The 13487-nt window shown below is 46.8% G+C and overlaps 1 protein-coding gene across 2 annotated transcripts in view; it reads right to left on the bottom strand.

Moving 5' to 3' along the window:
* enc3 (ectodermal-neural cortex 3) overlaps positions 1-8583 on the bottom strand; it is a 17508-nt gene extending 8925 nt beyond the window's left edge. For both annotated transcript variants that reach the window (XR_010015141.1, XM_063013147.1), the window contains exons 1-2: positions 8406-8583; positions 4355-6153 (exon numbers count right to left, since the gene is read on the bottom strand). Coding sequence is in view for 1 of the 2 variants with exons in the window: in XM_063013147.1 (XP_062869217.1) it covers positions 4377-6146 (1770 nt within the window). In the remaining variant the exon portion in view is untranslated. The remainder of the gene's footprint in view (positions 1-4354; positions 6154-8405) is intronic.
* Between the last annotated feature and the right edge of the window lie 4904 nt (positions 8584-13487).

Below are 13487 nucleotides of genomic sequence, written 5' to 3'. Positions count from 1 at the left end.
ACACACACAGGCGGCTTCTCTAAACGCTCCATTTATAATGAGATCATTTCCTGGTACTGTCGATGTTCCCGTGTTTATAGTGAACAGAGCCGACGTGGAAAATATAAAGAAAATATCGTATGTATGAAGTATAATAATATTATGTGAATGTATGAAGTATAAAACGAGCATTTTCTAATCAATATTTTATAAATGTTAAATCATTCGGCTTCTCTTTGATCCTCTAAGCCTGTACGTGCCTCATCGATCCGGGTTGCCAGATATACCACACGGACAAAATTTATCTAAGGTGTAATAAATCAATAATATAAAGGAAATCACATGCACCCAAGCCTAAAGAAACAGTTTAGGGAAGGTTCTCTACGAAGAAGTTAAGAAAAGCTCGGTTTAGAGAAACAGAACAGCTCTGGAATGAATCGGAACGTCAACCAGCATCATATTTTGACCGAATGGGCACAAATTCCCACACAGAGACACACTTCAAAGCCTTGTGAGATGCCTTCTTAGAAGAGCGGCTGTTCTAGCATAAGGTCACACAGAGGTCACTCTATTTTAATAGCATTAATGTTTATTTTTTACATAAGACACCAAAAGGGGGGCATTATACCTCTAAAAAGAAGGGACATCAGACCTCAAACAGGGGGAACATCAGACCCCAAAAAGAACATCAGACCCCAAAAAGGACATCAGACCCCAAAAAGGAGAACATCAGACCCCAAAAAGGACATCAGACCCCAAAAAGGACATCAGACCCCAAAAAGGAGAACGTCAGACCCCAAAAAGGACATCAGACCCCAAAAAGGAGAACGTCAGACCCCAAAAAGGACATCAGACCCCAAAAAGGAGAACATCAGACCCCAAAAAGGACATCAGACCCCAAAAAGGAGAACGTCAGACCATAAAAAGGACATCAGACCCCAAAAAGGAGAACATCAGACCCCAAAAAGGACATCAGACCCCAAAAAGGAGAACGTCAGACCCCAAAAAGGACATCAGACCCCAAAAAGGAGAACGTCAGACCCCAAAAAGGACATCAGACCCCAAAAAGGAGAACATCAGACCCCAAAAAGGACATCAGACCCCAAAAAGGAGAACGTCAGACCATAAAAAGGACATCAGACCCCAAAAAGGAGAACATCAGACCCCAAAAAGGACATCAGACCCCAAAAAGGACATCAGACCCCAAAAAGGAGAACATCAGACCATAAAAAGGACATCAGACCCCAAAAAGGAGAACATCAGACCATAAAAAGGACATCAGACCCCAAAAAGGAGAACATCAGACCATAAAAAGGACATCAGACTATAAAAAGGGGGCATTATACCTTTAAAAAGAAGGGACATCAGACGCCATAAACGAGGGCATCAGACCTCAAAAAGGATTGTTCTAATATCTAGAACAATTACTAACAGGTGTAATAATTTAATAATATAAAGAAAATAATATGCATCCAAGTCTAAAGAAACAGTTTAGGGAAGGTCCTCTATGAAGACGTGAAGAAAAGCTCCGACCTGACCTCAGTCCTACTGAACAGCTCTGGACTGAACTGGAACATCAAACAATGTCATGTTTTGACTGAATGGGCACAAATTCCCACACACAGACGCACTTTAAAGTCTTGTGAGAAGCTTCTCAGAAGAGCAGCTGTTGTTCTAGCTTAAGGTTGCGGTCAGGTGCCCAGGATCGACTCTAAGAAGCTTCATCATCACTGAGATTTAGCGAAAGAGACTCGTGTTCAGGTACCGGATCTCTAACCGACGTGACGGGACCTGTAGACGTGGTGGATTCCTCTCAGACTCACGCCTCCGGGAGCAGCAGGTATTTTTAGGTTGGTGTTTTCGCCCCGAGTCAAATTTAGCCTCTTGCTCTCTCTCTCTCTCTCTCTCTCTCTCTCTCTCTCTCTCTCTCTCTCTCTCTGCGCCGCTCTCTCCTCTCCTCTGCTGTTACGGTTTAAACGATCAGGACTCGGCCAGCAGGATCGTCTGAAGCGTCGGGACAGAGAGAACGAGAGACGAGTGTGTGTGGAGCCGCCGGCTTGATTATTCCAAGCGTCTCCACCCAGTCCGTCTGTTTACTCCGAGGAACGTCTGAGGAACGTCTGAGGAGCGTCTGAGGTCTCACCGACACGTCTCCGCCTGAACGCTTCAAAGTTTGTTCAGGTTGTTTACACTGTCAAACCGCTGCCGTCTGCGTAACCCCGTCTGATCTAGAAGAGCCGGATCAACACGCACCCACCTGACACGTGTCCGATCCGCCACCGCTTCTTATCACCCGCCATCCCTCCCCAAACTTGCACAGGCGCCCGGACCAGTCCCAGGCATGGCATATCGCAGCGATAGCACAAAGAGACCTCGTCCGACCGTCCCTCCCTCAGACATGGCCGATAGTGTTTGTGTGGACGCCCGGCCGGGTCTGTGCCACCCGAGCGCCCTTAATTCCTTTCGTGCTCCTCTCAGGGTGGAATAATATGATCAGAAAACCAAATATTAGGAAACGGAAGCTTAAAGCTGTGATTAGAACGTAAGAAAAGCCTGTTTACTATACTGCCAAAAGTATTTGGACACCTGACCGTTAGCTTGTCGAGCTGGACGTCCTCTGTATTAAAACAGGGTGACCGTTATGTGAGCCGCTCCTCACAAGACTTTGAAGTACGTCCGTGGGAATTTGTGCCTACTGAATCAAAAAATGACAGCATTTGTATGGCTGGGCACTGTGGATGTTCCGGTTCATCCCAGAGCTGTTGAGTGGTGTTGGGGTCAGGACTCTCTGCAGGACACTGAAGCTTTTCTTCATGTTTATATAGAGCTCGCTCATGCTGGTACAGGAAAGGACCTTCCCTAAACTGTTATTGCAAAAATGGGCGCATATTGTTTCCTTTCTATAAGTGATTTATTACACTGTGAGTAACATGAGATGAGCTGATTTCGGTTTTCTGCACTAATGAGTCTGTCGGATGAAACAGACGTCGGTTAACGGTGTGAAGGAAGAATTTCCTAATTACAGAGCGGCGCTCAGGTCCGAACACGCTGTCCTGCTTATTAGGAGGAATGTTAACACCCCTCACCCCACCCCACCCCACCCCACCCCACCCCCCTTTTACTGTTTAAACTCATTACATTTCATTTAAAAAGAAAATATCAGCGCTCGTCACGTCTCGATACAGCCGACAGGATTTACTGAGCGCTCTATTACTGTAGTAAATATTTCCAAACGATTTAAACAAACGTTCCTGTCTGCTTCAGTACGGGACTGTAGTCCGACCCCAAACAGACGCCAAACAAGAGAGCATCAGACCCCAAAAAGGGGAACATCAAACCCCAAACAGGAGAACATCAGACCCCAACAAGGAGAACATTAGAGCGCCAAAAAGCAGGGGCCTTAATACCCAAAAAGGAGAACATCAGACCCCAAAAAGGAGAACATCAGACCCCAAAAAGGAGAACATCAGACCCCAAAAAGGACATCAGACCCCAAAAAGGACATCAGACCCCAAAAAGGAGAACGTCAGAGCCCCAAAAAGGAGAACATCAGAGCCCCAAAAAGAGGGCATCAGATCCTCAAAAAGGCGATCAGAGCCCAAAAAGGAGAACATCAGAGCCCCAAAAGGAGGGCATCAGATCCTCAAAAAGGCGATCAGAGCCCAAAAAAACAAAACATCAGACCCCAAAAAGAAGGGGCCTTAAGACCCAAAAAGGGGGACATCAAACCCCAAAAAGGAGAACATCAGACCCCAAAAAGGAGAACATCAGAGCGCCAAAAACTAGGGAAATCAGATCCCAAAGATGAACATCAGACCCCAATAAGGAGAACATCAGACTCCAAAAGGAGGAACACCAGACCCCAAAAGGAGGAACATCAGAGCCCCAAAAAGGAGGGCATCAGATCCTCAAAAAGGCGATCAGAGCCCAAAAAGGAGAACATCAGAGCCCCCCCCCCCCCAAAAAAACAAAACATCAGACCCCAAAAAGAAGGGGCCTTAAGACCCAAAAAGGGGGACATCAAACCCCAAAAAGGAGGAACATCAGAGCCCAAACAGGAGGGGGTCAGACCCCAAAAAGGAGAACATCAGACCCCAAAAATGAGAAACATCAGACCCCAAAAAGGAGAACATCAGACCCTAAAAGGGGGGTCATCAGATTTTAATAAAGGAGAACATCAAACCCCAAAAAGGGGGACATCAGACCCCAACATTAAGACTAAAATAAGGTGTTCCCTTCTCTGTGCGCAATACGGCTCTCTATACGCAGATGAAAAGAAGCGGTCAGCTAGTGCAAACATATGGGGGGGGGGGGGTGTAGGGTATAAAACCATCTGAGCTGCCTGCTGATGAATGATTTTAGGTATGGTACTCACCCCTGGTCACGTCCCCTGGTGCTCAGGAGGGCAGGTACCTCCAGGTGCTGACGAACGCAGTGGGAATGAGGGAGTACGGAACGCTGGTGACGCTGTCCCACGAGTCCGTAGAGGGGTCGTAACAGTCCAAGGTTTTGCACCTCTGCGCGCCGAAATACCCCCCCACCACGTAGAGTCTGTTCCCCGAGGCCACGGCGTAGCAGCTGATCCGCTTCTCCGTGACGTCTACGAACTTGGTCCACTGATACGTTTCGCTGTTGAAGCGGTACGCCGAGCTCGCCGAGAACTCCGTGTCGCCGCCGATGACCACGACGTGATTCCCGACAGCCGCGGCGGCCGTGTAGCGCCAGAGCTGGGGGCAGGTGGCCGGCACCGTCCATCTGTTCTCGCACGGGTCGAAACACTGCACTTTGGGGTACTTGTCCCTGCTCACGCTGGTCCCGCCGAACGCAAAGAGCTTGTTTTTGGCGCCGACCACGGCGGCGTTGCTCACGCCCTCGCGCAGGGGCGCCACCAGGGTCCATTTGTTGGACTGTGGGTTGTACTGCTCGACCTGCTTGAGGGAGACGGACGGCGAGGCCGGGAAGGACCCCGACGGAGACGTGTGCCCTCCCACGACGTACAGGAGGTGGTCCAGCTCGGCCGAGCCGTGCCCGAATCTCGCCACCAGCATCGGCGCCGCCTTGGACCACTCGTCGTGCAAGGTGTCGTAGACCCAGACGTCCCTGGAGGCGCCGTTTTCGGACCCCTTCCCTCCTGTGACGTAGACCTTGCACCCTATGGCGCAGGCGCTGCACTCCTTCCTGGGGCTGGGCAGGTCGGTTTTGAGCGTGATCTCCTTGGTTTTGTGGTCGATGGTGTACACCTTGTCGCACATGAACGTCTGGCCGCCCAGGAGCAGCAGAGCTTGGCTGATTTTGCGCGGACGGGCGCAGAAACCGGTGACCACGCCGTCGTTCTGCAGGATCTTCATCTTGCATCGCACGGCGTCTTCGACGATCTCCCTGCACACTTTGTCCTCCATGATGAGATCTTCCGAGACCACGTTCCTCAGCAGGTAGGTCTCCGGGAGGAGGGCGAGGCGTACGCAGCGCAGGAGGTCCGGCAGGTCGTCCAGGCGTCCGCGGGCGTCGGCTTTCACCCAGTCGATGACGGACTCGTACACCACGCTCTCGTCCTCCACCTCCAGCTCCTCGCTGAAGATCAGCTCTCGGACCTTGTCCTTGGGCAGGTTCAGGAAGTCCTCGCTCTTGGACAGGGCGGCGAAATCAGCCAGGCACATCTTCCAGGAGAGCTCGTAAAGCCGCGCGCACTGATGCGCGTCCGACAGCAGCATCATGCCCAGGCAGTTGGACGGGTGCAGGTTCTTCTCCAGGAACTCGGCCGAGGCGTCGCGGATGTCGAGGAACTGAAGCATGTCCCCGGCCTCCAGCAGGGACTCGGCGTTCTCCTCGTTCAGGATGACCCGGGCCGAGTAGGCGTAGTCCAACAGGAGCTCCAGCACCTCCGGGTGCAGCGAGTCGTGGAAGTTGACCTCGGCGTCCCGACTCTCCTTGAGTCCGCCGTTGAACATGGCCTCGAAGTAGCGGCTGCAGGAGGCCAGGACCGCCCTGTGGCAGGGAAACGCCCGGTTTCCGGCTCGCAGCACCACGTCCGTGAAGACGCAGCGCTTCCGGAGCAGGTTGAGGTGAGTGAGGAGGCTGTCGGCGTGAGAGGTCTTGTGGAACAGGTGGATGTTCATGGAGCCGGCGCTCGACCGGGACTTCCGGTTCTCGTGGCTGCTCACAGACATCTTGGATCTAAAAAAAATTCATATATATATATTATTATTCAATACGTATATTTATCATTTATACATCATTAATGGGGGGAATAGAAAGCATATCTTAATATTTACTTGTCATATACAGTATACACCGATCAGCCATAACATTAAAACCACCTCCTTGTTTCTACACTCACTGTCCCACTTTATCAGCTCCACTTACCATATAGAAGCACTTTGTAGTTCTACAATTACTGACTGTAGTCCATCTGTTTCTCTGCATGCTTTGTTACCCCCTTTCATGCTGTTCTTCAATGGTCAGGACCCCCACAGAGCAGGTATTATTTAGGAGGTGTGTTAGTGTGTGTTGTGCTGGTATGAGTGGAGTTTTTAAACACCGTGTCCACTCACTGTCCACTCTATTAGACACTCCTACCTAGTCGGTCCACCTTGTAGATGTAAAGTCAGAGACGATCGCTCATCTATTGCTGCTGTTTGAGTCGGTCATCTTCTAGACCTTCATCGGCGGTCACAGGACGCTGCCCACGGGGCGCTGTTGGCTGGATGTTTTTGGTTGGTGGACGATTCTCAGTCCAGCAGTGACAGTGAGGTGTTTAAAAACTCCAGCAGCGCTGCTGTGTCTGATCCACTCATACCAGCACAACACACACTAACACACCACCACCATGTCAGTGTCACTGCAGTGCTGAGAATCATCCACCACCTAAATAATACCTGCTCTGTGGGGGTCCTGTGGGGGTCCTGACCATTGAAGAACAGCACGAAAGGGGGTAACAAAGCATGTAGAGAAACAGATGGACTACAGTCAGTAATTGTAGAACTACAAAGTGCTTCTATATGGTAAGTGGAGCTGATAAAATGGACAGTGAGTGTAGAAACAAGGAGTATACACGAGTACAATACGGAGCAGACAGTGTTAAGGGGCCCAACAGTGGCTGCATAGCATAACACAGACCCTGGATTCAAACCGACAACCTTTAGATTGATAGCCCAAAGCTTTCACAGTCCCCATAAGAAATGTGAGAGCATTCCAAAACAAAAGCACCAAAACAATGCCGGTGTGCGACTGCATTTTTGCATGATTTTGCATCTCGTAATACCAGAGAAGTTGGGTGTGTGAAGCTGCAAACACACACACACACACACACACACACACACACACACACACTTTTCATGCCTCTGGTAGTTTCATCTACATACAATGAGGCTGCAATTATCTCGTCTCAAAGATTTGAGATCTTGGTACATGAGGAATCAACTATTTAACTATTAAATGTGATCATATTTTTATTACCTCAGAATAAAGTAGATTTTATATCCCCAGGTTTGGCCTTAAGAACCTCGATTACACCAGTTTCAAATGTTAAAACACTTGATTTTACTCTTAATTACCTGCTTTGTATATTTTACTAACACGTTTGTATTTGTGTCGTGTTTTTAACATCCTTCAAGGCTACAAACTGCATAACACATCATTAAATCATATTAATAAATCATAAATAAACATAAGGGCGGCACGTTGGCTCGGTGGGTAGCACTGTCGCCTCACAGCAAGAAGGTCCTGGGTTCGATCCCCGGGTGGGCCGGTCCGGGTCCTTTCTGTGTGGAGTTTGCATGTTCTCCCCGTGTCTGTGTGGGTTTCCTCCCACAGTCCAAAAACATGCAGTCAGGTAACCGGAGACACTGAATTGCTCTATAGGTGAATGTGTGTGTGTGGGTGTGTGTGTGTGTGTCTGGCGTCCCGTCCAGGGTGTTACTGTGTGCCTTGCGCCCATTGAAAAGCAGGGATAGGCTCCAGCCCCCCCCCCCCCCCCCCCCCTTGGATAAGTGGTTTAGACAGTGAGTGAGTGAGTGAGTAAATAAACATATGTCATCATGGGTTTCATCACGCAGAGGGTGGATTGGCTGATTTAAACCGTCCCTAGTATAAGTGACTTGTGTGTGATGGACTGACACCCTTGTCCAGGCTCTATTCCCACTTGCACCCAGTGTTTCTAGGGGATCATCGGAGCCCCAGCGACCTTGACCAGGCTGAATCAGCTGTTGAAAACGAACAAATTCCTACAGTTTAAAGGGCCAGAACACTAATAAACACACCAGACCTGATACGTATAGAAACTGTAATAAACGTGATATAATACATGAATAAGCTCTTAACGATTAAGCAAGGCAGTAAGAACAAGAGAAATGTTTTGCGATAATAATAGTAATAATAAAAAAGCAACACACTGAACTACTCAGCTGGCTAACAACACAGTCTCTTACCTTTCTCCGCAACCAAACCGAAGTTTTCAGCTCTGATAAAGTTCACAGGTTTGGTGTCCTCCTGTCTCTGTTAAACACTGATGATGATAATGATAATAATCCTGTAGTAAAACTATAATAAATAAAAGAATAAAACATTTTCCTCAGTCTCGGTTTAACACGACTGACCAGCTCGAGTTTCACTTCTAACCGCTGCGGTTACGTTCAGAGCAGCTCCTTTTATCTCCTGCTCTCATTACATATGCAAGAATGCAGCCAATCAGAGAGAAGGAGGCGTGGCCTTACAGCCCAGCATAAGCAGCGTTAATAGATCAGAAACTGATTAATATTTTATATTATTGAAGCTTTATCAATAAATTAATCAAATGCTTATTTATCTATGTTTGTTTTTATTTGCCCTTTATTAGAACATTTTATAATTTTAAATAAATATTATTTATTAGGATTTTACCGTCATGTTTTACACACTTTGCACAAGTTTAATGTCAAACACAGTAATGGATGATTTCGTATCTCCAGTTCCCCTCACTTGCACGTCTTTGGACTGTGGGAGGAAACCGGATCTCCAGTAGGAAACCCACGCAGACACGGGGAGAACATGCAAACTCCACACAGAAAGGACCCGGACCGCCTCCACCTGGGGATCGAACCCAGGACCTTCTTGCTGTGAGACATGTAAAGAAGCTTATTCTAAATGCTGACGTCAATCCCCACAGTAATATTCTAACATTTTTAAGTCTTAATTTTACAATTCTCAATTCTACAGTCTAAAGGAGAAAACTCTGAAGGGTGTCTGATCACCAGGACCTTCTTGCTGTGAGGCGATAGTGCTACCCACCGAGCCACCGTGCCGCCTTAATAACTAAATAAGGTGTAATAGCCACTCAATGCTTGAGACCCCATACACTCACTAACACTAACACTGACATTCAGTTTGATCTGTTATATGTTATTTTTTATTATTATTTAAACTACCTTAAGATTTTCTTTTACATATACAGGTGTTAGGTACAATGAAATTCTTTCTTCGCATATCCCAGCTTGTTTTGGAAGCTGGGGTCAGAGCGCAGGGTCAGCCATCGTACGACGCCCCTAAAGCAGAGAAGGTTGAGGTGAAATATGAAACATGAAAATAAAAGGGAGAGGGACTCTATATTAACTAACACTAATGGTTTGGAATGGAATGGAATGCACAACAAGCTCACAGTCCAGTGTACACACACATTGAGCCATATACTGCCTACTTGTATGGCTGGATTTTTAGATTGGCTTTTATTTTTTAAATCCATGAAAGATTCCGAGGCTAAACTCTAAAAATCCAACATAAGTGTGTGTTTTTGTCTTTGAGAAACACACACATCCCTGTGGGTTCATTAATAATCAGAAGAAATCTCTCTGCTCATTATACAGAGTTAAATATTTATACAGTTTCATATTCCCACCAGTTTCACCTCACCATCACTCCACAGCCGCTCTTTAACATGATTCAGTCCCACTAAGCTTTGGGTTTTCAGGATGAAAGAGGTAATGACAGACAGGTAAAGAAAGAGAAGCGGGCGTGACTCATTATTCGCCTTGTTGAATCTTGTATTTTATCATTAAGCTGTAAGTTTAACTTACTTGATATTTAATCCGTTAACCACATGAGAGTATTATCCAAAAAAAACATTAACATAATCAGATCCTGGCAGACGATGAATCAGATGAACACGAATGTCTTTAGTCGGACTTATCAGGCATGACTATTGTTGTGTATTTAATACCACGGGCCTGGCAGCACCCACACACTCTTTGTACTGCATTCTTATGTCATTAAGGCCATAATGGGAGTTGAAATGGCATAGCAGATGGATTAACAGCCACCCCATGCATGCAGGAGACCCCCTACCAGCACTAACAATCATCTGTATGCTATTATAATGGGATTATACTGTAAAAAGATAGTTTAATTCAACATTAATGTGGGTTCAGTCCGGAAATCTCAACCTCTCTATGAGTGCCAAGGTTGAAGAAGAACGCTGGATATTTAGGGGATTAAATTTACTCCAGACAAAACACTCATTCATTCAGTGTCTGTTTTGTGGTGGGTCTGATTCACTGGGGGAAATCAAGGAAACACCCCAGACAGGTCGCCAGTCCATCACAGGACACACACTTTGAGGTCATTTGTAGTAGCTCTCCGATTGTCCTAACTGCACATCTTTGGGCGCATAGGAGGAAGCTGGAGCACCCAGAGGAAAACCGGGGGATTAAGAAGAAAGAAACAGAAGAAAGAGTTTTCATTCCAGCCAAGCACCGTCTATACCAAATTTTACCGGGTTCATTGTGGATCTTCAAACAATCAGAGTTGTATCAGATGTAGCTTCTACTTGGTTGGTAAGAAAACCAACCAGTCCTTATTTATATTGTGAAATGTAAAATATAGACAGCCAGAGCCAAAACCCAACATTCATCTAGTCAAAAAGTTCTGATTTTTAGCTCTTACTGGTCTGGTTTTGGCTTCTGTTGGTCTGTTGCTGACTCTATCACTGGTATTGTTCTGGTTGATGGTGGCTTCTGCTGGTCTGATATTGGCTTTTACTGGTATGGTGCTGCCTCCTACTGGTCTAGTGTTGGCTCTTACTGGTCTGGTGTTGGTTTTGTTGGTTTCTGATGGTTTGTTGCAGACTCTGGTATTGTTCTGGTTGATGGTGGCTTCTGCTGGTCTGATATTGGCTTTTGCTGGTATGGTGCTGCCTCCTACTGGTCCAGTGTTAGCTCTTACTGGTCTAGTGTTGGCTTCTATTGGTCTGTTGCTGACTCTGTTGCTGGTATTGTGCTGGTTGATGCTGCCTCCTGTTGGTCTGTCGCTAGTTTTTTTTCTGGTTGATGCTGCCTCTTGTTGGTCTGTTGCTGGTATTCCTCTGCTGGTCTGATATTGGCTTTTGCTGGTATGGTGCTGCCTCCTACTGGTCCAGTGTTAGCTCTTACTGGTCTAGTGTTGGCTTCTATTGGTCTGTTGCTGACTCTGTTGCTGGTATTGTGCTGGTTGATGCTGGCATCTGCTGGTCTGATATTGGATTTTTTACTGGTATGGTGCTGCCTCCTACTGGTACAGTGTTGGCTCTTACTGGTCTGGTTTTGGCTTGTATTGGTCTCTGTCACTGGTGTTGTTCTGGCTGATGGTGGCTTCTGTTGGTCTGGTATTATTAAGTTCTCAGATGTTATGTTGGGGTTATGCAAAACTATGACCCTCGATCTGATGTGGGTAAACCCTGTAGCAGCTATATGATTAATTAGCACTGTGATGTACAGTGTATCACAAAAGTGAGTACACCCCTCACATTTCTGCAGATATTTTATTATATCTTTTCATGGGACGACACTGTAGACATGAAACTTGGATATAACTTAGAGTAGTCAGTGTACAACTTGTATAGCAGTGTAGATTTACTGTCTTCTGAAAATAACTCAACACACAGCCATTAATGTCTAAATAGCTGGCAACATAAGTGAGTACACCGCACAGTGAACATGTCCAAATTGTGCCCAAAGTGTCAATATTTTGTGTGACCACCATTATTATCACTGCCTTAACCCTCCTGGGCATGGAATTCACCAGAGCTGCACAGGTTGCTACTGGAATCCTCTTCCACTCCTCCATGATGACGTCACGGAGCTAGTGGATGTTAGACACCTTGAACTCCTCCATCTTCCACTTGAGGATGCGCCACAGGTGATCAATTGGGTTTAGTCCATCACCTTTACCTTCAGCTTCCTCAGCAAGGCAGTTGTCATCTTGGAGGTTGTGTTTGGGGTCGTTATCCTGTCGGAAAACTGCCATGAGGCCCAGTTTTTGAAGGCAGGGGATCATGCTCTGTTTCAGAATGTCACAGTACATGTTGGAATTCATGTTTCCCTCAATGAACTGCAGCTCCCCAGTGCCAGCAACACTCATGCAGCCCAAGACCATGATGCTACCACCACCATGCTTGACTGTAGGCAAGATACAGTTGTCTTGGTACTTCTCACCAGGGCGCCGCCACACATGCTGGACACCATCTGAGCCAAACAAGTTTATCTTGGTCTCGTCAGACCACAGGGCATTCCAGTAATCCATGTTCTTGGACTGCTTGTCTTCAGCAAACTGTTTGCTGGCTTTCTTGTGCGTCAGCTTCCTTCTGGGATGACGACCATGCAGACCGAGTTGATGCAGTGTGCGGCGTATGGTCTGAGCACTGACAGGCTGACCTCCCACGTCTTCAACCTCTGCAGAAATGCTGGCAGCACTCATGTGTCTATTTTTTAAAGCCAACCTCTGGATATGACGCCGAACACGTGGACTCAACTTCTTTGGTCGACCCTGGCAAAGCCTGTTCCGAGTGGAACCTGTCCTGGAAAACCGCTGTATGACCTTGGCCACCATGCTGTAGCTCAGTTTCAGGGTGTTAGCAATCTTCTTATAGCCCAGGCCATCTTTGTGGAGAGCAACAATTCTATTTCTCACATCCTCAGAGAGTTCTTTGCCATGAGGTGCCATGTTGAATATCCAGTGGCCAGTATGAGAGAATTGTACCCAAAACACCAAATTTAACAGCCCTGCTCCCCATTTACACCTGGGACCTTGACACATGACACCAGGGAGGGACAACGACACATTTGGGCGCAATTTGGACATGTTCACTGTGGGGTGTACTCACTTATGTTGCCAGCTATTTAGACATTAATGGCTGTGTGTTGAGTTATTTTCAGAAGACAGTAAATCTACACTGCTATACAAGCTGTACACTGACTACTCTAAGTTATATCCAAGTTTCATGTCTATAGTGTTGTCCCATGAAAAGATATAATGAAATATTTGCAGAAATGTGAGGGGTGTACTTACTTTTGTGATACACTGTATGTGAAATCACAGCAACATTAGGCAACTGAAGGAGTTCCAATGGACCACCGTATACAAGGCATGGCAGCATTATGGGTGAATGACAATTATAAGCACTGGTTATAAGCACTGGTATAAGTGTTAACTCACTGGTTAAAGTCCATCACTGTTGGGACGCTGCTGCCAGTTACTGTAAAGCTCCGAACACTAGATGGAGTCTG

This window comes from Trichomycterus rosablanca, chromosome 17, assembly GCF_030014385.1.
Source record: "Trichomycterus rosablanca isolate fTriRos1 chromosome 17, fTriRos1.hap1, whole genome shotgun sequence".
In the NCBI taxonomy this organism is placed as follows: domain Eukaryota; kingdom Metazoa; phylum Chordata; class Actinopteri; order Siluriformes; family Trichomycteridae; genus Trichomycterus; species Trichomycterus rosablanca.
Note: the sequence above shows the minus strand (reverse complement) of the source record. Positions and strands in the feature narration are given on the sequence as shown.